Source organism: Euleptes europaea, chromosome 8, assembly GCF_029931775.1.
Source record: "Euleptes europaea isolate rEulEur1 chromosome 8, rEulEur1.hap1, whole genome shotgun sequence".
Taxonomy (NCBI): domain Eukaryota; kingdom Metazoa; phylum Chordata; class Lepidosauria; order Squamata; family Sphaerodactylidae; genus Euleptes; species Euleptes europaea.
Genome location: NC_079319.1, coordinates 83,369,229 through 83,396,584, shown reverse-complemented (window position 1 = coordinate 83,396,584; position 27,356 = coordinate 83,369,229). Strand labels below are relative to the sequence as shown.

Here is a 27,356-nt window from a genome sequence, read left to right as displayed (position 1 = left end):
GAAAGCTCAGACCCTATCTGAAGAAGCGAGCTGTGGCTCACGAAAGCTCAGACCCTATTTGAAGAAGCGAGCTGTGGCTCAAGAAAGCTCAGACCCTATCTGAAGAAGCGAGCTGTGGCTCACGAAAGCTCAGACCCTATCTGAAGAAGCGAGCTGTGGCTCACGAAAGCTCAGACCCTATCTGAAGAAGTGAGCTGTGGCTCACGAAAGCTCAGACCCTATCTGAAGAAGCGAGCTGTGGCTCACGAAAGCTCAGACCCTATTTGAAGAAGCGAGCTGTGGCTCAAGAAAGCTCAGACCCTATCTGAAGAAGCGAGCTGTGGCTCACGAAAGCTCAGACCCTATCTGAAGAAGCGAGCTGTGGCTCACGAAAGCTCAGACCCTATTTGAAGAAGCGAGCTGTGGCTCAAGAAAGCTCAGACCCTATTTGAAGAAGCGAGCTGTGGCTCAAGAAAGCTCAGACCCTATCTGAAGAAGCGAGCTGTGGCTCACGAAAGCTCAGACCCTACCATGAAATATTTTTGTTAGTCTTTAAGGTGCTACTGGACTCTCGCCCTTTTCTACTACTGCAGACAGGCTAACACGGCCGCCCACGGTGAATTGTCCTCTTCCTAGTTAGTGCCTGGATGGAGGGCTGCCTGGGACCTGAGGGTTGGATCCCCCACTGAGGGTTTGACCCCGGAGGTTTGAATGCCCACTCCTCCACCTGAGCGGTGGAGGCTAATCTGGGGGACTGGGTTTGTTTCCCCGCTCCTCCACCCGAAGCCAGCTGGGTGGCCTTGGGCAAGTTACAGCTGTTAGAGCTCTCTCCGCCCCACCTACCTCACAGGGTGTTTGTTGTGGGGAGGGGGAGGGAAGGGGATTGTAAGCCGGTTTGCGGCTCCCTTAAGTGGCAGAGAAAGTTGGCATATAAAAACCCACTCTTCTTCCTCTTCTCCTTCCCTAATGCGAGAGAGACAGGCTCTAGGACATGAAGCGGTGCTTGCGCATGGCATCTCTGGGGCAGAAGGAACACGTGTATGGAGGCTTGGGGGTACTGACCCTCTTCTGGGGGTTGCTTGCTTTCTTGCAGCTTGGAGATGCCGGAATCCAAGTCCTCTTATTCGGGAGGGAAGCAAGCAAAAGTTAGTTTGGAATATCACTGGTATTACTCGGGCATTGAGAGACATGAGATGACTAAGGGCTTTTCTGCATGGTTTCCCCCCCCCCCCCGTCTGTTCTGGCCCAGACCGCTTTGCTTTATCCTGATTTCTGCATGCCTTTTTGTGCTGGAGGGTTGTAACAATAGGCTTCACAGGTTCTCTGAATTCTTAGGTGTCATTTAAAACAAAAGTAAGTCTCTAGGCCACACGCAGAACTCCCAGGCTCCACCACTGGTCCCAGAGCTGCTCCCGGCCAATGCCATTGGGTACAGCACAGATCCCAGCCTCCACCATGGGTCCCGGCATGGCTCCCCGTCTCAGCTGCTGAGTGCACTGAGGAACCCAGCTTTTAATGCCAGGCCCTCTGTCACCAACGCATCTCCTGGGTGCTGACAGAGAAGGTAGGTGCATTGACTGCTTGTGCGTAGACAACACGAAGGAAGCAGAGAGTAGGAATCAATGGTCAGTTCTCCCAATGGAGGGATGTGAACAGTGGGGTCCCTCAGGGATCTGTGCTGGGACCGGTGCTTTTCAACCTGTTCATCAATGACCTGGAGTTGGGATTGAACAGCAAAGTAGCCAAGTTTGCAGATAACACCAAATTATTTAGGGTGGTTCAAACAAAATCAGACTGTGAAGAGCTCCAAAAGGATCTCTATAAACTGGAAGAATGGGCATTAAAAAGGCAAATGAGATTCAGTGTGAGCAAGTGTAAAGTGATGCATATTGGGGCAAAAACTCCCAGCTTCACATATACACTGATGGGATCTGTGCTGGCAGTGACAGACCAAGAAAGGGATCTTGGGATGGTAGTGGATAGCTCAATGAAGATGTCAACCCAGTGTGCGGCTGCTGTAAGAAAGGCAAATTCCATGCTGGCCATAATTAGGCGAGGAATGGAGAATAAGACTGCTGATATCATACTGCCCTTGTACAAATCTATGATGAAACCACACTTGGAATACTGTGTACAGTTCTGGTCACCACACCTAAAAAGGATATTACAGAGCTTGAGAAGGTGCAGAAAAGAGCAACCAAAATGATTAGGGGACTAGAGCAACTGCCCTATGAGGAACGGTTAAAATGCTTAGGGCTGTTTAGCTTGGAAAGAAGGCGGCTGAGGGGAGACATGATAGAGGTCTATAAAATTATGCATGGTTTGGAGAGAGTGGACAGGGAGAAGTTTTTCTCCGTCTCCCATAATATTAGAATGTGGGGTCATCTGCTGAAGCTGGAGGGTGAAAGATTCAAAACAGATAAAAGGAAGTATTTCTTCACACAATGCATACCGTAGTTAAATTGTGGAACTCCCTGCCCTGAAATGTGGTGAAAGCTGCCAACTTGGAAGGCTTTAAGACGGGAGTGGACATGTTCATGGAGGAAAGGGATATTCATGGCTACTAGGTAAAATGGATACTAGTCATGATGCATACCTATTCTCTCCAGGATCAGAGGAGCAAGCCTATTATCTTAGGTGCTGTGGAACACAGGCAGGATGGTGCTGCTGCAGTCGTCTTGTTAGTGGCTTCCTAGAGACACCTGGTTGGCCACTGTGTGAACAGACTGCTGGACGGGATGGGCCTTGGTCTGATCCAGCAGGGCTTTTCTTATGTTCTTATGTTTAACACTCTTGTTTGGGGGAGATTTAACCCCCCATGTAATTTTGTACAGTTTTACAATTTTTCTGCAAACCTGAGGAGTCCTCCAAGTTTGGAGAAATATCTCCTTTCTGTCAGCATGCCCCCAATCTGTGGATTTAGATATCCGCAGAATGGCCCACATACAATATGATACATGATTTGATATGATGATTTCTCAGATTCTGGTGGAAGTTGATATGAAAAGGCAATAATCTCCTGAAGTCTCAACAATGGTGGGTTGGATCACACAGATCCATTCCACTGGTAGAGGCCCTGTCCTCCAGTGGAAGGAGCTTCCCCCCCTCAACACAAAATTCTCGTTCCCAGGCCAGCGTGGTGTAGTGGTTTGGAGCGGTGGACTCTAATCTGGAGAAACATGTTGTTTTCCCCGCTCCTTGATATGAAGCCAGCTGGATGACCTTGGGCTAGTCACAGCTCTCTGAGAGCTCTCTCAGCCTCACCTACCTCACAAGGTGTCTCTTGTGGGAAGAGGAAGGGAAGGAGATTATAAGACGCTTTGAGACTCCTTAAAGGTAGAGAAAATTGGCATATAAAAACCAACTCTTCTTCTTCATCTTCCTCTTCTTCCACTGGAGGAAAGTGCCTCATCTAGTGACATGGATTTGTAGGATCCAGTCCGTTGTTTAAAACACATAACTTAAATTGCTATCTGAACATTGCAGAGAGAGTCGGTGTTTGCAAAACAGAAGCTAAAGGAACCAAGTGATAAATGAATAACAAGGTCATCCCATCCCCAGGAGCTCAGCCATGTAATTAGTGATAGAAGCTAAAGAGTTCCAGAAGCCTAATAACTCTTTAACTCTTTCTTCACACTTTGAAATACGTTGTCACTGTGGGTATGGCCTTTATGGGCTTAGTACTTAGCACATTTTTATATCCCAGCCTTCCTGCAAAAAGCCGATGCTGGCTTTCACCCATTTTTGTCTTCATAACGTCCCTGCAGACTCAGCTGGGCTGCAAAGGAAGGTGGGGCTCCAGGTCAGCCTGGGAGGAGGGATGCCTCGATTTTCTTGTAGCTCAAGGCCTATTCTGATCTCATTGGCTGGCTTCCCGAGGGGCAAAGGATGCACATCTGTGTATTTTGTTTGAAGAATATGGAAGGAAGATGGGGGCTGTTTCGCTGCTTTGTATTCTTCAGAGGGTACACATGAACACATACTGAATCAGACCCTTGGGCCATCCAAGTCAGTATTGTCTACTCAGACTGGCAGCAGCTCTCCAGGGTCTCAGGCAGGAGTCTTTCACATCACCTACCTGCCTAGTCCCTTAAACTGGAGATGCCGGGGGATTGAATCTGGGACCTTCTGCATGCTAAGCAGAGGCTCCACCACTGAGCCACAGCCCCTGCTCTTGTACTTGTGTGTGTTTATGAGACAGAAAAATAATTCCAAGGTGTGCTTTGGGTGCTAAAACCACAGATGCAAGGGTGGTCTTAGCCAGTGGACAACAGGGGCAGCTGCTCAGGGTCCCATGCTGGGGTGGGGGGTGACTGCCAGAGCGGGGAAAAGAAGTAACAGGGCTGGCTGCTGCCACCGCTACTCGCAGCCAATTCATCCAGGGCTCGTTCTGTCTGCTCGCAGCAACAGCTGCTCACACCTGCCCCATCTGGGGTTTGAGCAGCTGGCGTCCAGCAACGGCTCCCACCTGCCTCCCATAGGACAAGAGCTGCCCCCTTGCTTGCTCGGCCATAGCAGGGGGCCCCATGGGGGTTGGCAATAATTCAGAGGACTTTCGCCCTAGGGCCCTAGAATCACCGAGGCTGCTCTTGCAGACACGTCCAGACAGTCAGGGCAAGAGGCGAGAGCAATTATGGCGAGAAATTCTTACTCCATTTGAAGTAAGCGGTTAGGTAGACGGTGCTGATTAGAGCTCTGACCCCGTTGCTTGCTGAATGCACCTCGGGGGAATATTTGCGCTAAATGTTTGTACTGAAGCGCTGATGAGGGCTCAGATTTCCGCCTTCTCCTTGTCCCATGCTCTGGGCTTGCAGTGTGCTTAGCCAACGGCAGTGTTCTTGGGGTGAGAGGCCAGGGATTTTTTTCTTCCCTCCGTGCCCTACTGATCCTTAGAGTGCGGGGGATACGAACGCCATTGATATTCAGTATCTGTAGATGGAGCTTTTCAGAGTACCACAGCTCTCCTCTGAAGAGGATGCAGTCTAAATGCCAGCGGTGGGAGAGACAGGCAAGAGCACGGGTGGGCAAATGTGGCTACAAGTACCTGGTTTCCTCCAGTGGTCCCTAGTCTTACTGACCCTGTGGCTGTTCACTGAATTTTGGGAGAGGGTAAGAAGGCTGCTGGGAGGTCCCCTAATCTTCCATCCTATGTAGGGATGCCAGCCTCCAGGTGGGTTGAGAAAAATAAACAGCACCACAGCTCAAGCAACTAATGAAATGCAATGCAATTTTACAATTCCTAGAAATTTATACTAAAATAAACATTCAAATGCAGAGAAACAAATTCCAGAGAGACTAATTCCATACAAGATATAACAAAAAGAAGGCTTGAAATTTGCAGCAGCCTAATATTAAATAAGAGAGTCCAACAGAAAACTGGTTAATGTTCACCCAAAATTCTCCTGGCAACAGCAGTTGCTTTTCAGTCCTTCAAAATATAACAATAAATCCCAGGGCTCCTAAATCAGTCGTAGAAAGTCCATGCGGAAAAAAATGTAACGAACGACAAAACGCCACTTCCGGAGTCTGTGTGCGTTTCGCAAACTTGCTTCATCAGTTGTACATTTGTTTGTTTAAAGACAACATTCCCACGGGTACAAAGACCTCTGAGTGAAAAATGTTACATCAAAGAAACAACAGTCGCAAAAGGAGCTCAATATTTGTAATCTAGATAGGGAGAAAAGCATAGGTTTCAGCTTACCAATACTCTGACCAGCGACCCTCACGGGTATCAGTCTTAACTCTGAAGGCTGGTGATGCAATAATTCTGCTCCTTCATTTTAACAAGTGTTCTAGCCCAGTCAGCTGAAGAGAATCCCATACGTACAGGAAGCTAGATAGATCGAACTCATTGTTCAGGGGGACAGAGTCTTAAAGAGATAGATGAATCTTAATTCTTGTTGATGCAATATTTTCATAATATTTTCATAATACGGTACCCTCAGGAGAAACGTACACAGACTCCGGAAGTGGCGTTTTGTCGTTCGTTACATTTTTTCCGCATGGACTTTCTACGACTGATTTAGGAGCCCTGGGATTTATTGTTATATTTTGAAGGACTGAAAAGCAACTGCTGTTGCCAGGAGAATTTTGGGTGAACATTAACCAGTTTTCTGTTGGACTCTCTTATTTAATATTAGGCTGCTGCAAATTTCAAGCCTTCTTTTTGTTATAGCTTGTATGGAATTAGTCTCTCTGGAATTTGTTTCTCTGCATTTGAATGTTTATTTTAGTATAAATTTCTAAGAATTGTAAAATTGCATTGCATTTCATTAGTTGCTTGAGCTGTGGTGCTGTTTATTTTTCTGAACTAACGTTATTCAGCATACGTATCAATTGTTTAGCCTCCAGGTGGGACCTGGGGATCTCCTGGAACTTCAGCTCATCTCCAGACTACAGAGATCAGTTCCCCTGGAGGAAATGGATGCTTTGGAGGGTGGACTCTCTGGCATTGTACCCCATGGAGGTCCCTGTCCTCCCACAGACTCGACTCCCAAATCTCCAGGAGTTTCCCCAGCCTGGATCTGGCAACCCTAGCCCCCATCCCCTGCCAGTGCCCAGGGGGGACCTGGCAACCCTAGCCCTATGTATTTTTTAAAACGTGAAACAAGATATTCAGGAGGGGGGGGGAAAGGAAGATGTCGGCTTTTAGGGGGCCAAGAAATGTTTCAAGTGATAGCAAAATTGCTCTGAGCCACTAATATTTCACCAACTGAATTAAACTATGGTGGGTGGCCTTTCTCCCGTAATGCCCAACCCTTCACTCAAGGTCCCACGTTTGCGCTCTGTGCCCCCACCTGCAGAATGAGGTGGCGGGCAACTCCCCTCCCCAAACTCTGCCTTCCTAGTCTCCACCCCTTCAAAAATCTCCAGGTATTTCTCAATCCAGAGTTGGCAACTGAAGTGTTCTGTCTTTTTAAGATCTCTTGAGGTCTGCTTGTAGCTGACGGGTTGTTTCCATTCAAATAACTTTTAATGAAAGCCTCTTTTTGACTTGTCCAGAAGATGCACACCTTTGGATTTCATGTCTCCAGGGGACAAGAAACGAAAAGGGTTTTTTTTTGGGGGGGGGGTGCTTTTGTGAGCAGCTGCTGCAACAGTGCAAATTGCTGCCAACTTGGAAGGCTTGAAGAGGGGAGTGGACACGTTCATGGAGGAGAGGGCTATCCATGGCTACTAGTCAAAATGGCTACTAATCATGATGCATGCCTATTATCTCCAGGATCAGGGGAGCATGCCTATTATATGAGGTGCTGTGGAGCACAGGCAGGGTAATGCTGCCGCAGTCATCTTGTTTGTGGGCTTCCTAGAGGCACCTGGGTGGCCACTGTGTGAACAGACTGCTGGACTTGATGGGCCTGGGTCTGATCCAGCAGGGCTTTTCTTATGTTCTTATGCAGTAGCTGCCTTCTACCCTCCATGCAAAGCGAGGGGTTATGTCCAGAGGCACTGATCCTGGGTGGGCCATTTGCATGCTGGTGGCCCCTCTGTGTAGTCACGAGCCATCATACAGTGGTTCAGCACCGGCAGTAGGGAAATAAGGGGGTTAGGCCTTAACGCTTCAAAGAAATCCTGGGTTCTGAGGAAGGGTCTGAAGGCAGAGTCCCAGATCTGCAGTGGCCGTGCTCTGGCTTTGTGGTATGTTGATGCTTCCCCCCCTCCTTTGGGGCAAGTTCAGACATAGCTCACGCTTCCAGCCAAGTCCCACGAGTCAGGAACCAGCCAACTCCCCCCATGCTGAGCTATTGGTGAAAAGCAAATAAGTGCTCATGCCCTTCTCAACCAGTCTGCCTTGAGTTCTGTTTCTACCCAACCAGAAAGAAAAACCAAACTAGGCCCTTATTAATTAATGGAAGTCAATGGTTCATAAAGGAGGGCAGGGGAAGGCATTGTAATACTGTCATTCCCTGGGGTGAAGGATCCGTTTCCTGATCAGGTTCGTTCTTAGCAACCTGCATTTTGCACTCCTAAACTGGATGGGTGTATGATTACCTGATATCGGCGTCCCTGTGTTTGGTGCTGAGGCCTGTGGTGTTGATTTACATGCTGCTAATCTTGATCCTGTTGCTGGTTTAGAGTTGCCAACCTCCAGGTGGTCTGCTATAAATCTCCACCTGTGCTGTAGGCTGTGATAAGAAGGCAAAAAAACAGCACTGAAGCTGCAAGTGAAAAATGTCCTTGGAGTTTATGCATGTAAATATTTTTAAACACCTTATGCAAAATGTGAGGTCAAACACCAAGACAATGTGAAATATTATAAACAACCTAACTATCTAAATGTACAAAATGACACAGGTACAAACATGCTCGCGCGCAAGAATGACAAAACATAAGACAGGCAGCAGGAGAACTTATAGCACACTGCTATACGACTGCATTAATTCCATATCAAACAGGTAAATCCTTTTAGGTCAATATCACTGCAGGTAAGTCCTCCTCTTGAAAACGAGTAACTTGTTGTTCGAAGAAATATTCGTTGGCTAGCAAAAACCATGCAAAGGTAGGCGAAGAACGGTGTCAGTCTGGAAAGGTAGATGCAAAGCAGGAAACACTTCTTCCGGAATTAAATAGTGTTTTCACCAAGCCACAGCTTTTTCAGCCCTTGCATTTCGCCACTTGTACAACAAAATCAATTCAAACCATTAAATGAATGTGAAGAGTTCCATTGTGTCAAAGGCACCTGCCGTCTGCGGATTAATCTTACTTACTTATTGATTTTGTTATACAAGTGGCAAAGGTCCTGGACTCTATGGCATTATACTCTGATGTACAAAGATAAGCCTGAAAACAGGGAGACCCCAGACCCAATATTCCGAGAAAAACCGTTTTTATTTTGCAGCTGCAAAAACCCAAGCTTTGCTCTCAAGAGCATAAAAGGAGAAGCTGGGGCCTGGAACAAAGGTGTGTTAGATCTTTTATAACTTCTTAATTAGCTCATTATAGTACACTGTTTATGCATATTTCGTAATCACTTCTTACTGGTTAAAGAATTTTGGTTAATCGTTCATTGCTTATAATAACATTTACCGTATTTTTCGCTCCATAAGACACACCTTTTTCCTCCTCAAAAGTAAGGGGAAATGTCTGTGCGTCTTATGGAGTGAATGTGCGCACAGAGCCGGCTGGGCGCGCTGGGAGGCGGGCGGGGAAAGCCGGCTTGCGCCGTTCCAGTGCGCCCAGCCGGCTCTGTGCGCCCCGCCCGCCTCCCAGCTGGCCGTCAGGGCACACAGAGCCGGCGCGCTGGAACGGCGCAAGCCGGCTCTGTGCGCCCCGTCCGCCTCCCAGCTGGGAGGCGGGGGGGGCGCACAGAGCTGGCCGGGCGCGATGGATTGACGCGAGCCGGCTCTGTGCGCTGGGAGGCGGGCAGGGCGCACAGAGCCAGCTCGCGTCGTTCCAGCGCAAGCCGGCTTTCCCCGCCCCGACGGCCAGCTGGGGGGGGGGGGCGTCTTATGGTCAGGTGCGTCTAATGGAGCGAAAAATACGGTAATAATTTTAATTGGTTACAAGAATAAAAGAATCTCATTGGTCTGTATAGATGCATGCAAAATCTCATTGGCTATAATTGGCTATTATAAGGTCACTGCACCTGGTAACCTATCTTGGCCAGCATAAATCATATTCCTCCCTTCAGACTCCCTTTGTCCAGTACCATTCTGATATCTAGCTTAGTCCTTGGACCAGACAAACAACCCTCCTGTCTGAGTTTAATATAACTTCTTCTTTGTCTTCTTTTGTCTGGCCCAGAATTCTAAATATATCTTTCTGGGGCCTCTTTTGGAGTCCCGTGATTTTTTTATTTTTCAGGCCTTCTGTCTTAACTCCACTGAGGCCCCTCTTCTCCTAGGGGTACCAACCCCCAGGTAGTCGCTGGAGATCTCCTGCTATTACAATTGATCTCCAGCTGATTGTAAGTATCAGGCGTCTGTCCCTAGCATCCCATAAGCAAACTCATCCAGGCAGGTAGCTCTGAAGCAGTAATACTTTATTAGGAGCAAAAAGACAGGTTAAAGGACTGACTGCCTACAGGCAGGTGAGGTTAGTAATGGTGAACACAGGCAGGTTACATGCTTAAGACACTACGAACTGAAAAGGTAAACATTGCTAGGCAACCCCGAGATAAGCGGTTCCCAGGAAGACAGACTAAACATTAAGACAGCTGCAGAAAACAGGATGAGCGGAACTGTACACAGACATTCATAGGTATGAGAACCGAGGACTTGACGTGTGGCCAGAACCTCATGTCAAGAGCCTTTGCTCCAGCAAAAAAAGGCAAAGGCCTGACACTGATAGAGATCAATTCACCTGGAGAAAATGTCTGCTTTGGCCATTGGCCATTGGGATTGAAGTCTCTCCCCTCCCCAAAACCTGCCCTCCTCAGGCTCCGCCCCCCAAATCTACAGGTATTTCCCAACCTGGAGCTGGCAACCCTATCCCCTCCCCAAACCCTACTCGTCATAACTTTCACCCCCAAATCTCCCGGAATTTCCCATCCTTGAGTTGGTAATGCTAGTTACTTTAAGTGTGCGAGGAGGGAATCTGTACATTTGATTTTGCAGCTGGACTTTGCCACTCCTTAGCATAGCCTGCTCTTGACTTAGGCTACAGTCCTTCATTTTAAAAACAAACAGGAAATTTAGCTCAAGATCATGAGAGGGAGGGCATCTTGGCCATCTTCTGAGCATGGAGTAGGTGGTCACTGGGGGGGGGGGAGGTAGTTGTGAGTCTCCTGAATTGTACAGGGGGTTGGACTAGATGACCCTGATGGTCCCTTCCAACTCTATTATTTTATGATTTTATTCCAGGTGGTGGCTGGGGATCTCTCACTATTACAGCTGATCTCTAGCTGATAGAGATCAGTTCACCTGTAGAAAATAGCCACTTTGGCAATTGGACTCTATTGCATTGAAGTCCCTTCCCCCTCCAAACCCCACCCTCCTCAAGCCCGCCCACAAAAACTCCAGGTATTTCCCAACCCAGAGCTGGCAACCCTCGTCTCACTTCACTTTCTAAAACTCTAGGTTTTTCTTCAAAAGTTTCTTCTTGGAAGGAATCTGTCATCCTTTCATCTCTTCTGTATAGTTTTTCAGTGTAGTTCCCACCTTTTCTTTATTTCGTCCTGTTCAGTTAATGTATTTCCATGTTGATTTTTCAGCATGCCTAACCATGCTTTAAATTTCCCTTTGTTTTCTTGAATCTTGTGGAACAGATCTTTTGTTCTTCCTTTTGTTGTTGTCGTTCTCTTCTATTTCTTTACCCTGGTTATTTTAACAGTTCTCTTTGACTCCGCGTGCCAGTCGCTGGAATGCTGCATTTAAGCTTCTGATTCTATTTCTGTCACCTTTTACGTTTGCTTCTTGTCTATCTTTAGCAATTTTAAGAGTTTCCTCAGTCATCCATCAAGGCTTTCCATTTCTTTTGGCTGCAGGAATAATCTATGCACATTTTCCCTTGATAATATCTCTGGTTTCAACACAGTTCCTCTGGTTCATGTTCACTTGAACTTAGTAATGCAAATCTGTTCTTTACATGGTCTTTAAACTCTTCAGAAATGTTTAGTTTGAATTTTGGCACTATGAATTTGGTGTTTTTTTTCAACTTTATTCCAATTTTCTTCATTAACAAGTCATGCTCTGTTCCACAATCAGCTCCTAGTCTTGTTTGAGAAGGCAGAATAGAACTTCTCAATCTTCTGCTTCCGAATATGTAATTATTTGATTTTTATATTGCCTGTCTGGTGATGTCCACGTATACAATCGTCTGTTCGGTTGTCTGAAATGTGTTCGCAATGAACAAATTGTTGTCTTCACAGAATTCTATGAGTCGTTCTCCTGCTTCATTCTGTGCTCCTAGCCCAAATCTGCCAACAACATTTAATTCTGCTTTGTTTCCTACTTTTGCTTTCCAGTTACCTATGATTATCAGCATATCTTGTTTAGGTGTGTGATCAATTTCTTCCTGGACGGTTGCATAAAAGCTTTCAATTTCTTTCTCATCAGCATATGTAGTTGGGGCATAAATTTGAATGATACTTACGTAGATAGGCTTTCCGTGAAGTCTGATTCATATTATTCGGTCAGACTTTGCATTAGACCTCCTGCCTACCTGTGGTACATCTTGCCTCAGTGTTAAAGAAACTCTGTTTCTGCTGTTTTTTCCATTCCCCGAATAAAAAACTTCGTAATTTTCTGACTGAAAATGTCCTAATCCAGGCCACTTTAGTTCACTCGCTCCCAGGATGTTTAAACGTTCCATTTCTTGTATTACAATTTCAAGCTTTCCTTGATTCATGCTTCTCACATTCCATGTTCCTATTATATGTGTCGAACAGTTTTGGACTTTCCTTTTGCATCCTGTGAAATTCCATGTGGCAGACCGGGGGTTCCCCTTGTACTTCCCTGCAGGGTCTCCCTACCGTGATCCTCCTTGGCCACTCAAACACAATACACTCACACAAACGATACACAAATGGATTCCTCGTTGCACCCTCCAGTGATATCCCAAGCCAGGTGGCAACAGTCCCTCGCTCTGCAGGGTCCCGCAGAGTCTTTGGGCCCCTGCCCAGCAGTCCAATGAAGGAATTGCATCCCGTTGCTTGGAGAGCCCGCCCAAAGTTGCCTGGAGGGCTTCACAACCTGCAGGTGGTGTAGTGGTTAAGAGTGGTGGTTTGGAGGAGTGGACTCTTAACCGGGAGAACCGGGTTTGATTCCCCGCTCCTCTACATGAGCGGCAGAGGCTAATCTGGTGAGTTGGGTTGGTTTTCCCACTTGAAACTTGAGCAGCAGACTCTAATCTGGAGAACCGGGTTCGATTCCCCACTCCTCCACATGAAGCCAGCTGGGTGACCTTGGGCTGGTCACAGCTCTCTCAGCCCCCCCCACCTCACAGGGTGTCTGTTGTGGGGGAGGGAAAGGGAAGGCGATTGTAAACCAATTTGATTCTCCCTTAAGTGGTAGAGAAAGTCGGCATGTAAAAACCAGCTCTTCTTCTTCTCCTCCAGGAATCCCCCAACCTGGAGCTGGCAGCCTTAGGCCGAGTATTAGGGAATGGAAGCTGTCTCTAGGTTGCCAGTCAGCCATCCCTCGTTTAAAGTGTAAAACATTTTGTGGATGTGGTCTTTGCATCTAGGACTCCACCACTTGAGCACTTAATCATATGATTAGAAACAAACTCCATTATGCTGTCCTGCATGCAGAAATAGTGTGTGCTTCTCTCAGCCGTGGGATTGCTCTTTTGTTCTGTATGGGCACTGTCTTGCTGCTTTTCAAGAGGGAACATAAGACATTTGCATGGAAGTAAATATTCCTTACCAAATGGAATGCTGTGTTGCATTTATAGTTGTTGCCACTGGGTGGCACCACAACACCCCTTTTTGTATTTTGCTTTGCAATGTGCCTCTCCCAAACCTCTCCTTGTGAGCATTGCAGATGGCATCCAGATAGGTGTGGGTTACAGAAGTCGATTGTATCCACAAGGAGGCTAAGATCAGTTTGGTGCAACAGTATCATAGCGTTCTGTGGCACAAGCAAGTTAATTATAGACCTACCCTTGAAGACTATTGGTTCCTTCTCTTTTGTGTTTGCAGAACCATTCTCTAAAGCAGTGATTTCATATGGTGCACCCGGCAAAGTTAGGGTGGGTGCATCAGATGCTGATTGCGGGAGCTGCTGTCATGGCACAGGACGTTTGTCCACATTTCAACTACTCAGAGGACAAAGCTGCCCATGTTTGCAATGGGGTTCTTCACACTTCCTGCGAGTTCCAGATGATTATTTGAAAAGCCATTGCTATCTCGACATGCAGGATCATCTCAAGATATTCTGTTTTCTCCCCAACCTGTGCTTTCCCATGTTCTGCTTCATGTTTCCCCCAGACAGAAACAAACAAGAGACACGAAAAGGCATGTCAAAAAGCACCTCGGAAGACTGATGGTTGTACTTGTCGTGTAATCTTGCCTGGCGTCTCCTAAGTCAATACTGCCATAACAACCCAAACAGTACGCTGGTTTTATCTCCATAGCTCATACTCATGAGTTCTGGCCGACTAGCCGACTGCTTTTCACGGGCTGGGATCTGATCAGAGACATTTTGGTTAGGAACAGACAACCGTGGTCTCGTTGACACTTCCAAGGCCTTTGATCTGAGCAAGAGGTCCTTTTGGGCGCCAGCGTTTTTTGATGGAAGCATTTGGAGCAGTGAGGCAAATGATGGTTTTACTGGCTTACAATTAAGAGTTAGTTGCAGGCTTCCAGACTTTTCCTTACCAGATGTTTAAGTCAGGCAGACGACAACTTTGGAAACAAAGCGTTTCTAGAGTTTTGAAGGTAAGGGGCTTTGGTGCGGAGTCACACTTAATATGAAATCCTGCAATTGGAATCCAGACGGACATAATGCTACTCCTGTAATTTGTATTTGTTTAAAGTGTAAGGAACCATTGCATAAGTGGGAGCAATACCGCCTTGCTTAGGAGTTGCTTTTGTAGCACTCGCTTGGATTCAGTTTATATTAAGCTATATAAAATCTTAGCCTTGGAAAAGCTGGGAACCTGACAGATGGTTGTCGTTCAGGGTGTGGATTTCTGTGGCGGGGTTTTCTTATGCAAAGCTTTTTTAAAAAATGTTATTTTCTACTGATAGAAGATTAACGTATCATCGTTATTGCTTCATGCCTATAATATTACGTTGCTTATTGAATATGAGATAAATATTTTGTGTGCAATTGTACCTGACTTTTGGGATCCCGGCTCGAAACTCCCGAAATGTAACTCAAACTCCAAAAGCAGCTGGGGCGGCGGCGGTGGGGGACTTTTGAATTATGGCGACGGTTAGGTTAACTTCCTGCTTTTGGGGAGACATTCCCTGTTGTACCAGACACCCCATTCAGTTTTTTTCCCTCCCCCTCCGCGTGAGAAGGAGCGGCCTGTTAGGAAAACCCTGTAGGAGCAGGGTGAAACTCCCCCATCGCTACTCCCTGCTCCGAATCGCCTCACAGATCTCCTCCTCAGGGCTGGATTGACACGCTAAGCTATGCCGTGTTTACGAGGCCCCAGAGCATCACCTCAAAGTAGTACTTTGTTAGTTTTAATACCTTTCGAAATGGTCTGGCACCTCATAATGTGAGGCTTACAAGCTTAGCTAATGCAGCTTGTGCCTGTCCAGTTCTAACCAGGATGTGGTGATGGTTGCCAACATGGAAGGCTTTGAGAGGGGAGTGAACATGTTCATGGAGGAGAGGGCTATTCACGGCTGCTAGTAAAAATGGATACTGGTCATGATGCACACCTATCCTCTCCAGGATCAGAGGAGCAGGCCTAATATATTAGGTGCCGTGGAATGCAGGCAGGATAATGCTGCTGCAGTCGCCTTGTTTGGGGGCTTCCTAGGGCACCTGGTTTGCCTCTGGGTGAACAGACTGCTGGGCTTGATGGACCTTGGTCTGATCAAGCATGGCTTTCCTTATGTTCTTATGAGCATGAGTATTATCTTTGGTGCTTTGGAACGCAGGCAAGATGCTGCTGCTGCTGCAGTCGTCTTGCTTGTGGGCTTCCTAGAGGCGCCTGGTTGGCCACTGTGTGAACAGACTGCTGGGCTTGATGGGCCTGGGTCAGATCCAGCAGGGCTCTGCTTATGTTCTTATGAGGATGCCTATTCTATTAGGTGCTGTGAAACACAGGCAGGATGCTGCTGTTGCCGTCGTCTTGCTTGTGGGCTTCCTAGACGCACCTGGGTGGCCACTGTGTGAACAGACTGCTGGACTTGATGGGCCTGGGTCTGATCCAGCAGGACCTTTCTTATGTTCTAACCCCTTCCCCCCACCTAGCTGGAAATCTGATGATGAATTTTTAGTGCCTTAATAGTTTCATCCTTAAACTGGGGTATTTGATATGAAATGCAGATATTTTAATATGGGTACATTTGAGATTTGTAATCTTCACTGTACAGTATGGACTAACTTTGGAATGTGATTCCGTACATGATGGATGAGTTTTTATTGCAATAACTTTCCTTATTGATTGCCTCCTCTCCCTCCCTCTGCATTTGGACTGTTATAGGTTTATGAACATCTGTTTTAGCTATGTAAATGGAACCTCCATGTACAGAAGTAGTCTGTCTCTAAATACAAATGCTGGGGACAAGCAACAGGGGGGAAGTTGGTTGCATCCATGGCACATTTATGAGCTTTCCAGGAGCATCGTTCTGTTCACTTCCGGTAAACCGCATTCTGTGACTCTGGTTATGTCCTTCTGAGGCCATGGACTTACAGTGCAATCTTAAGAAAAGTCACCCTTTTAAGCCCACTAATTTCAATGGGCGTAGAAAGGTGTGACTCTACTTAGCATTGCACGGTAAAGGTCTTCGTTCTGTCGTGGTTTGTACATAAGGCTTGAACACACGTTCAGTACTATTTGCTGAATGTAAACTAGGTTCCCAGCTGCAAACGAGACTGGGAGAATAGAAACGGCCGGGAAGTCATGTTTTGTTTTGCAGTGCCTTGGGTTACCGGTTGCCTAGCAATTTTCCTGGCTGCTTTGATCAAGCCATTGGAAGCAATTGCTGCCAAGGTGGAACGAGATCTTTCACTCTTACCTGTTGCTTTCCTAAATCATGGGACTTTTTTTTGTTTTGTTTTAATGCATGGTAAGAAGTCTTCAGAAAGCCAAGTGGCATATGTGGACAGAAGACTAAAAATTTAAACGACATTTGTACCTCATTTTGAGAAAGAGGCGTTTTAGAATTTCTGAAAGTTTCTAACATAGTCGCTGGGCTCAATGAGTAGGGCTGCCAGGTCCTCCCTCCCGATTGGCGGGAGGTTTTAGGGGGCGGAGCTGGGGCGGCTGCGCATGTGATGACATCACTTCTGGTTTTGCTTCCGGAAGGGCAGCATCGCTGCAGCCGATTTAACACTCAACCCCCCCGAGTATTAAATCGGCCATGGTGATGCGGCACTTTTGGAAGGAAAATCGGAAGTGATGTCATTGCATGCAAGTGCCGGCGCGCACACACGATTGCTGCTGCGGTTCGGCTGGGTGGATTGGTGGGCAATTGCCAGCCAAAACCACCCACCTGGCAGCCCTATCAATGAGTCTCCCCCAAAACACGTGTCAGAGTCCAAGCCTTCCCATATGTGCAGTGGAGATCTCATGGGGGTCTTTTCAGCCTTACTCCCCCATCTGTCTTGCTGACTAGGGTTGCCAACCTCCAGGTAGTGAAAAAACCTATGCTGGAAATAGTGAATGCTAAGTAGGAAGACAGCACGTGGCTCAATCGAGCCACGTGCTGTCTTCCTACTTAACCTCCAGATAGTAGCTGGAGATCTCCTGCTACTACAACTTATCTCCAGCCGATAGAGATCAGTTCACCTGGAGAAAATGGCCGCTTTGGCAATTGGATTTTAAGGCATTGAAGCCCTTCCCCTCCCCAAACCCTGACCTCCTCAGGCTCCACTCCAAAAACCTCCCGCCAGTGGCAAAGAGGGACCTGGCAACCCTACTGCTGGACCCCCATTTGGGTGTGCATTGTGCCAGGGGCATGGTAAGGATTTGCCTGGCCTAGTAAGATCTCCTCTGAGAATGTGTGGTCAGTGGGCCTTTCCTGAGCCAGGTGGTATGGGACATCTCTGGGGACAGAGCCTGGGGTCATGAACTGCTTGTGCTCTCTACAGATAAGGGCACTTAAACAGCCACTGGAGGCTGCAGTAGGAGTGAGAAAATATTCTGCCACATCCGGTGTCTCAAGTTAGGCTTTTTATCCATTCTCAGTTTCCTCGTGTGCCTTTTGCTCCCTCTGGTGGCCAATTCGACATCACACAGCTTGAAATGAAGCGTTTCTCCTCCCCGTAGTTTAAATCAGCAGCTTTTCGTGCTTCGTAAAAACTGGTGTTATATCGAATTGACCACTAGAGGGGGCAAAATGCGTGCGTAGCTGAATCCACCCCCTTGAAGAAACGGGAAGTTAGAGGGGAGGAAACTGAGAATGCATAAAATGCCTTACATGAAAATTGACTGAAATTTACGACTCTTTGCATACCCCCAGTGCTTGGAGCTCTTGAAAATGGGCACAGTTGGAAACTGAAAGGTGGGCTGCAAATAGGGTTGCCAGGTCCCTCTTTGCCACCAGCAAGAGGTTTTTGGAGTGGAGCCTGAGGAGGGCAGGGTTTGGGGAGGGACTTCAATGCCGTAAAGTCCAATTGCCAAAACGGCCATTTTCTCCAGGTGAACTGATCTATATCGGCTGGAGAGCAGTTGGAATAGTGGGAGATCTCCAGCTACCACCTGGAGGTTGAAACCACAAACAGCACACAGCTCAGTCTTATAGTGAATAATGCTTATTTAGTAATAATAAATCATTTAGTAATAATAAAGCAAAAAACATGCAATATCAGGTTCTCAGGTAACAACGCAGATATGTAACCAGGTATCACCTCTATACCATAGTCCAAACTAAAGAGAACCTGATATTGCATTATTTATTACTAAATAAGCATTATTCACTATAAGACTGAGCTGTGTGCTGTTTGTGGTTTCAACTAACGTTATTCACCACCTGGAGGTTGGCAACCCTACTCCTGTCTACCTTCACAGCCAAATGCTATTCATGTTTTCTTGGAAGTAAGCACCATTGACTTAATGGTACTGCTTGTAAGCATGGTTTGTGAATCTCCAGCTTTCTCCATGCTGTATTGCTTCCTTATCCTGAGAGTCTCTCATGGAGGGGGTTACAGCTTTAGCACTGTGAAACTGGTTACTGGTTTTAGCACTGTGAAACTGAGGGTCTGGAAAAGTTTTTGACTCCAAGGTCAGCATATCAGGAGTTCATGTACTTCAGACATATCTACTGAATACCAGGTTTCCCTAAACTGGAATAATGGACCTTTTGTTTGTACAGCAAAAGCTGAAGGAGGAGAAAGAGGCCAAACGGGCTCACCTAGACGGGAGACATGATTACATCCTGTCAATTGTGGCTTCCTGTGTGGATCTGGAGAAGAGTGAAGTGGAGGATGCCGTCCTCGAAGGAACTCGGGTACGGTGATGCACTGTGCTTTTGAAGGTGGGAGCCAGGGCCTGCAGAAATAGTGGAATGCCCAGGGATTGTTGAGCGCCAGCGTGGTGTCATGGTTAAGAGCAGTGGTTTGGAGAGGTGGACTCTGATCTGGAGGACCGGGTTTGATTCCCCGCTCCTCCACATGAGCGGTGGATGCTAATCTGGTGAACTGGATTTGTTTCCCCACTCCTACACATAAGGCCAGCTGGGTGACCTTGGGCTAGTTGGAGTTCTCTCAGCCCCACCTACCTCACATGGTGTCTGTTGTGGGGTTGGGAAGGGAAGGTGGTTATAAGCCGGTTTGATTCTCCCTTAAGTGGTAGAGAAAAACCAACCCTCCTTCTCCTTCTTCCAGATAGAATGTTTGTTGTGAATGTTGGGCCATATGCTTCGAAGGTCAGAAGTTTTGCTTGTTTCCTTGTGCTGAAACCAAATGGTTGCTCAGAAAACCATTAGTTTCAGTCTAATGCTCTAGCCGCTATACACACTGATCGGGGGGTGGGTGGGAACTGGAGATGAGAGGTAGGCATTTTTTTTTTCAGTTGTGGAAAAAAACAGGATCCATATTGCAACTTTTCTCCATAGAACTACTCGCAATTTCGGGGGGGGGGGTGTATTTTGAATGGGATAGTAAGAGTTAAATCCTTCCTCTTAGCACAATGGCCCCAATCCAGCCCCCAGACACCACTGGCTGCTTCTGACTTTAAAAAAAAAATGAGCAAGGTCTGATCATGGATCAGATAATTTGTGCCCCATGCATTTTGTATGTTTTTTAAATGTGATACCTTGTATATATGTGTGTGTGTATAGTATAAATTTGCTGTGCCCTGTTCATTCTGTAGTATGTAACTTTCCCTAAAGGAGAACATGTATGTTCACAACACACTTGGTATCAGCTTAGTCATAATAGCCACATCGCTTCACTATGTGGAGATGCCATCTCAGTGTGTCTTCATCAAATGACCCATCTCTATCTTGGAATACCTCTAAGCTTCTCTCACTGTTGGATGTGTTGGATGCCTGAATTTTCACTTTCTGCATTCTAACATGAGAGATTACTCCATCCATGTGGCGTTTCCACACATGGCTTCTGTCTAGCGGCTCCACATAGTGAAGTGATGTGGTGATTATGACTAAGCTGATTCCAAGTGTGTTTTGAACATACATATTCTCCTTTAGGGAAAGTTACATACTACAGAATGAACAGGGCACAGCAAATTTATACTATACACACACAATATACAAGGCATTACATTTTTAAAAAAACATACAAAATGCACAAGGCACAAATTATCTGATCCATGATCAGACTCTGCTCATTTACGTCTAATCACCCAGCTTCCGAGTGTATGATTAATTAACTTTGATTTTCAACAGATTGACCGTATCGATAAATTCTTTGTGGCTGGGGGCTTTCGCCATCTCATGTTCTACTATCAAGACGTCGAGGCATCTGAAGCAGGTAGGGAAATGCACGCCTAGAGCACCGCTAGGAATATCCCCTTGTGCACGAAGGAGAGAAGATCCCTGAAGCTTTCCCCTCCTTTTGGCCCTTGGCTGAACACGCCTTCGTCAAATGCAGGGCAACACACCTTCATGTCATGCGTAGCGAGTGGCCTGGGTGTGTCTGCACAGAGCAGTAATTCCGCCTTGCTTGTTGCCCCCAGAGGATGCAGATGGGCAGCTTAGAGCCAGCAAAAAGTACACTGAGTCATGCAGAACCCCCTCTTAAGGTGCACAGCTCTGTGAGCTATAGGTGCAGGAAGAAATGGATTGTGGCCACATTTAAATAAAAGTTGACACATGGGTGAAATACCCAGATTTTAATTGTAGGTGGCCTGAATGAGTGAAAACTGTGACTCCTCCTCCTTTTTAGAAAAGGAGGGGAGGCTGTTGAGTTACAGCCCCTTGTCTAATGTGATATTCTGATTCCTCTTGAAATATTACAGGGCTTGGCCCGGCAGGTGCAACCTCGGCTAAGAACAAAAAGGCTAAAGTATTCATAACAGAAGGAAAGGATGTTGCCTTGACCGGCATATGTGTGTTCTTCATTAGAACTAACCCTTCCAAAGCAATCACTGCAGAGAACATCCATAATGTAAGTAATGCAACATATGGCAGTGCAGAAATTCAGTCTCTTGGTCACACTGAACTTCTTCCCTGTCCATCATACTTCTGGAATAGCAAACGGAATAATTGCATCCAGTGAAACTCCTTGTCTCCTTGGTAGATGCGTTCCCATTTCACGAGCAAACCAACCGTAGATTGTCTCATGACTCCAGTCTGAAGCACCTAACTAAGACTAAACTGCAAACTATATAGCAGAAGTTTTAGTTACTTTTTAAGAAGGAAAGAAAGCCTGGAAATATTAAACCAGAGGCTTATGTTTCTGAAATATACTGGCAAATATATCAGGTTCAGAGCTGACAGACTTAATGAGCTTTTCCTATTTTTTCCTGACCTTCTCCAGCCATTTCAGGGGAGAAGAGCAGAGCCCTCTTTTTATATTTGTTTAGCTATAGACTGTCTTCCTGCCCTTCCAATAACATCATGAATAGAGATGTTCTCTCCCCTCCACACTACAAGGCTATCGATGCTAACTAATGAAAACTATATATTGTGTTTTATGATTTAAATATGAAAGCAAAATGCTAGAAATTAATGCATTGATTTAAACTAATCGTATGGTTATTGTGATGAGAATGATGGTAAACTTGGTTATAAAATGTATACACAAAACTCAACGCTGACTATTTGAGAAATAGTACGCTTAGCTTAAAGGAAGTGGATGTCCAAATATGGTCTTCTGAAGTAGAGCAACCCTGTAAAGCAACCAACCCCATTCCTAAAGCAGGGCTACAGAGCAACCCTCATGAGAACAGGTGTTCAGGGGTTTTTCAACTCCTTTCCAACGTGATTGAAACAGTATAAATACAGGCAAGAAAGAGCTAGTACTTCAGACCTCATTCAGATGTCTCAGAAGACGGTATCGGTATGTATGGCTTTGAATTATTATTCTAGAATGTGAATTAGAACTAAATCAGACTTATTTGTTATATTTTAAGAGTTGGATTTTAAAACTGAATAGTATGTAAGAATTGCTTGCTTTACTGCATACATTGTAACAGAATACATTGTTACTGCATACATTATAACTGAATATAAAGACTTTGTAACTTGCATTTACACATATTTACTAGAAGTACATCAATAAAAAGACTTGTTTTTTAAAAGTAGGTAAAGTCGTTGAGTCCTGCTTAGTAGGAGACTATCTGAATAAGATAACATATCACTTCTCAGGAAGTGGTCCATTCTAAGAGTATAGTCACTCAAAGGCATGACCCTCTTCACACCCTTTCCATTCATATGCAGCCATATTTGGGTCCCATCTTTGGGTCAATTCAGACGGCTCTCCAGTTCTGATGTAGACAGGTTGCAGTCAGCTGATAGCCCAACCATTTGCATCCTTGATCCGTGCCCTTCCTGGCTGGTGAAAGCCAGTGTGTGTGGGGGATATGAGCTTCCCTGGAAGATATTATCAATCTGTCCCTGAGTTCAGGGGTCTTCCTGGAAATGCTGAAGGAGGTGGTGGTGACCCCGTTGTTAAAGAAGCCATCTCTAGATCCACCGAATCTAGCCAACTACTGCCCAGTCTTGACTCTTTCATTTCTGGGTAAGGTAGTTGAACGAGCAATGGCTGAGCAGCTGCAGGCCTTCCTGGAGGAAGAATCAGTCCTAAACCCTTTCGAGCCTAGCTTCTGGCCTGGCCATGAGATGGAGACAGTGCTGGTTGCCCTCACAGATGAGCTCCGAAGGCAGCTGGATCGGGGCTGGTTGGCACTGCTGTTGTTAAATCTCTCAGCAGCGTTCGACACAGTCAGCCATGATCTATGGATCCGCTGCCTCGTCAGTATCGGAGTCTGTGGGATTGACCTTCCGTGGCTGATCTCATCTCTCCAGCGTTAGAGACAGAGGGTGGCGTTCAGGGGTGTGTGTGTGTCTCCACACGGCAACCCTTGTTATGTGGGGTCCCCCAGGGAGCAGTTCTCTCCCCAGTCCTTTTTAACATCTGCATGCGTCCCCTTGCCCAGCTGGTTAGGAGCTTCAGGCTGGATTGCCATCGATATGCTGACACCAAGCTATATCTGTTGATGAATGGCCAGCGTTTGGGGGATGTTCCGCCAGGCATATGGTTGAGGGCAGTGACAGGTTATAGATCAGCTGACCTCCCTGCCCCTTCCCTTCCCCATATTTCCTATCATAACCTTTTTTATCCTTTCCTCTCTGTACCTTCTCCACCCCTTATGCTGTTTGCCCTCTTGGCCTTAGGCTGTTGTGCTCCTTGGAGGGATTTGGCCTTGCAGAGTTTCATCATTGCCAACCTAGCTGGTGTATTTTATAGGGGTTATTGAATCAGGGTGCCTTATATGTTTTATATGGAGTCTAGTTTTAATTCAGTGTGATATGTTTTAATGGATGTCATTATAGGGGGTTACCGCCCTTTGTATTCCCAGCGATGTATTAAGAGTTTGAAAATGTTATAAAAAACATCTCTTTAAAAGGGTTTTGGGATACCACGGCTTATAAATGGTTGGAAGACGTCTTCACAGCTAAAGGGGCCAAACAAAGTGCAAACAGTATTTTTTATAACGTTTTCAAACTCTTAATACATTGATGGGAATACAAGTGCGGTAACCCCCATAGTTGTATACTTTTGTGGGAAGCTGCTCTGAGCCTGGCATAGGCCGGGGAGGGGAGGGTATAAAATCAATCAATCAGTTAGCTGATGGGTGCATATCTCACAGGTTTGGAAATAGCTACATTGGCTGCCTGCTCCCCCCTCCCAGCTTAATTCAAGTGCTGGTTATAATCTTTAATGCACATTCACGGCCTGGAACCCACATGTCTGAAGGGCAGCCTTTCTTCATGTTTCCCTGTGTGCCAGGTCCACTCTTTCTGTTGCTGTCTCCTGGCCATCCTGTTGGAAGTGAAGGACTGTGCAGCGTCTCTTTGCACCAAGCACACCAGTATTTCATAGGGGCTGTCTCCTTCTCTTTCTTTCTTTGTGCTCTTTCTTTCTGACCTTTTTGAGAGCAACATGCGCTCTGAATGGTTAGAAGTGAGTGAGGGACTTTGCCTTAGACTCCAGAGGGGAACTTCAGAGAGTCAGAGAGACAGATTGGTCAGGGCCCTGAGCATGTTTCCTTTCCACTGCTCTGCTGCTGTCCCTTTGATGTGTTAATTTCTTCTCTCAGGGAATCTTTTTTCTGGCTGACTCATTCTCTCTCTCTCCATCTTGCTACCATGAGAGCAGGGCATTTTCCCTGCCACCCCATCCATTCACCCATCCACCCATCCACCCATCCACCCATCCACCCATCCACCCATCCACCCATCCACCCACCCATCCATCCATCCATCCATCCATCCATCCATCCATCCATCCATCCATCCATCCATCCATCCATCCTAGTTAGACTAGATTAGAATCCTCTGTCCTGTCTAGAGTGGAGTTCCTTACAATGAAAAACTCTCATTATTTTGCTAAGATTTATTTATTTATTTACGTTATATATAGTCCACCTTTCTCACAGAGACTCAAGGTGGATTACACATAGTGAGCATAGTTAAATTGTGGAACTCCCTGCCACAGGATGTGGTGATGGCTGCCAACTTGGAAGACTTTAAGAGGGGAGTGGACATGTTCATGGAGGAGAGGGCTATTCACGGCTGCTAGTAAAAATGGATACTAGTCATGATGCATACCTATCCTCTCCAGGATCAGAGGAGCATGCCTATTATAATAGCTGCTGTGGAACACAGGCGGGATAATGCTGCTGCAGTTATCTTGTTTGTGGGCTTCCTAGAGGCAGCTGGTTGGCTGCTGTGTGAACTGACTGCTGGGCTTGACGGGTCTTGGTCTGATCCAGCAGGGCCTTTCTTATGTTCTTATGAGCCTGCCTATTACATTAGGTGCTGTGGAAGACAGGGAGGATAATGCTGCTGCAGTCGTCCTCTTTGTGGGCTTCATGGAGGCACCTGGTTGGCCACTGTGTGAACAGACTGCTGGACTTGATGGGCCTTGGTCTGATCTAGCAGGGCTTCTCTTATGCTCTTATGAGCCTGCACAATCACAAAAATTCAATAACCAATGCATTGGGATTTTAGAAGTCTGAAACCACCAGAAAGAACGGAAGCAGAGCATAAGTATTCACGTGACACCTATAAGCAGTGCAGAAATCACATAATTAGGATCCTACTTACAATAAGCTACACACAGCAGTGTAGACTAACAGTCCTTAATCATTTATCCAAGCCAGTTTGCAAAACCACTGTGTGCAGTGCAACCCTATTCAAGATAAAAATGCTTCGTGTTTAATTTTATTTCCTCAGCAGCAGGTCAACCCCCCCCCCAAATTCCATAATGAATCTATCCCCATCCTAATCTAGATCCTATCCTAGATCCTAGCTATGATGCCCATAATTGCTTTCCCATCACAGTGTGGATTTCTTTGATGAATAAAGAGCGGATGTTTCTTTTCTAAAGCAACTAGCCTTGTGTGGACTTCTTCCCTAAAATTAGCCTCCCTCTTATGCCAGGGCACAGTCAGCTCCTGCTAACCTATCTGCCCTCTAAGAATCACTCACTTGACATTTACTAGAAATGGGGGTACTTTTTGACAGAGATTTTGAGAGCCAGTGTGGTGTAGTTGTTAAGAGTGGTGGACTCTGAAGCAGGTCAATGCCTTTCAGTGGTTATGCTCTTAGAATCGACCCCTTCCTAAGAAGTGGTTTGTTATCTTATTCAGTTCATCACCTAATAAGCAGGACACAACTTATTTAACTTACGCAAGTAATCTCTTTTTATTGTATAGCTTCAAACAGAATATGTATGTATATGCATGCATGTAAAATCTTAAAAATTAATAGAAAAGTACTAACAATGTTACAACAGTTAAACATCAAAAATCTTAAACATGCTTCATGTTAAAAACAAGCTCTTAGTTAAAGATTTAAACCTTAGAATAAAACAGTTATAGGAATCTTATTTAGTTAAAAGTATCTTGATTCAAATAAATAGAATAGTATGTAAGTAAGTAGACATACGTTACCAAATCAAGTTTCCTAAGACCCCCCCAGTCTATGCAAAGACGGGATATCTACGAGATTCTCCATATTTTGGAGACATCTCTGAGAACCTCTAGGCTATGCAAAGACTAGAGAGATCTCTATGAGAACCTCCAATCTACGCAAAGATCAGAGAAATCTGTGAGAACCTCCAGTCCATAAGGACTGGAGAGATCTGAGAACTCCCAGTCTATGCAAAGACTGAGGAGATCTCTAAGATCCTCCAGATATTGGAGAAATCTGAGACTTTCCAATCTACCCAAAGATTGGAGGTATCTCTATGACTCTCCATATATTGGAGAGACCTCTGTGAGAAACTCCGATCTATGCAAAGATTGGAGAGATCTAACTTTCCTGTGTCTCGACACCTATATCTAATATATTAGATCTAACATAGTTATTAAATAATGTGAGAGCAGAAGTTCTGTTGCAGTTCAAGACTGCTCTGTTTCTACTGCTTTGTTTAAGCACATCTTAGACCCTCTCATCTAAGCACTTCTTAGCCTCTTTCACGGAGTTCCTTTTACATTCTCAATACCATCAGATACTAGCATTGACAACTTCTACTGTCTTTAATATATATTGACAGTTTAATATCATTACAGCTTAACATCAATGTCAAATAATTGTAAAGAATCCAATTTTGGGATCATTCACCTTTATAAAAAGTACATAGGTCTTTTACAAATATGCATTATAATGTTTCTTCTCTTTACGTTTTACAATCAGTTATCTTTTTCTGGCATTAGGACTAATGTGTCTATTAGTCATTTGGAGATGAGAAAACATTATGAAAAACATACTGAGCTATTTAAAACATTTGAAGAGACTAGGAAAAACCTTGGTTACATCTTCCTGGTGTAAGAACTGTCCAGTTACTTTATTCCATGATTTTGTTACAATAATACACAGCAGTTAGTTCTATTGGTAATTCAATGTGTGTGTGTTAAGTCCCGTCAAGTCGCTTCCGACTCATGGTGACCCTATGAATGAAAGTCCTCCAAAATGTCCTATCTTTGACAGCTTTGTCAGATCTTGCAAATTGAGGGCTGTGGCTTCCTTTATTGAGTCCATCCATCTCTTGTTGGGTCTTCCTCTTTTACTGCTGCCCTCAACTTTTCCTAGTATGACTGTCTTTTCCAGTGACTCCTGTCTTCTCATGTTGTGACCAAAGTATGACAGCCTCAGTTTAGTCATTTTAGCTTCTAGGGTC

The 27,356-nt window shown here is 45.7% G+C and overlaps 1 protein-coding gene across 1 annotated transcript in view; it reads left to right on the top strand.

The window, feature by feature from the left end:
• The first annotated feature begins 14,183 nt into the window (after positions 1-14,183).
• The window catches only part of DNAH5 (dynein axonemal heavy chain 5), a 159,906-nt gene continuing 146,733 nt past the window's right edge, over positions 14,184-27,356 (top strand). Inside the window, exons 1-4 of the mRNA XM_056854233.1 lie at positions 14,184-14,299; positions 18,860-18,994; positions 20,393-20,477; positions 20,965-21,113. Of these exons, the coding sequence (XP_056710211.1) occupies positions 14,243-14,299; positions 18,860-18,994; positions 20,393-20,477; positions 20,965-21,113 (426 nt within the window). The 5' untranslated portion in view covers positions 14,184-14,242. The remainder of the gene's footprint in view (positions 14,300-18,859; positions 18,995-20,392; positions 20,478-20,964; positions 21,114-27,356) is intronic.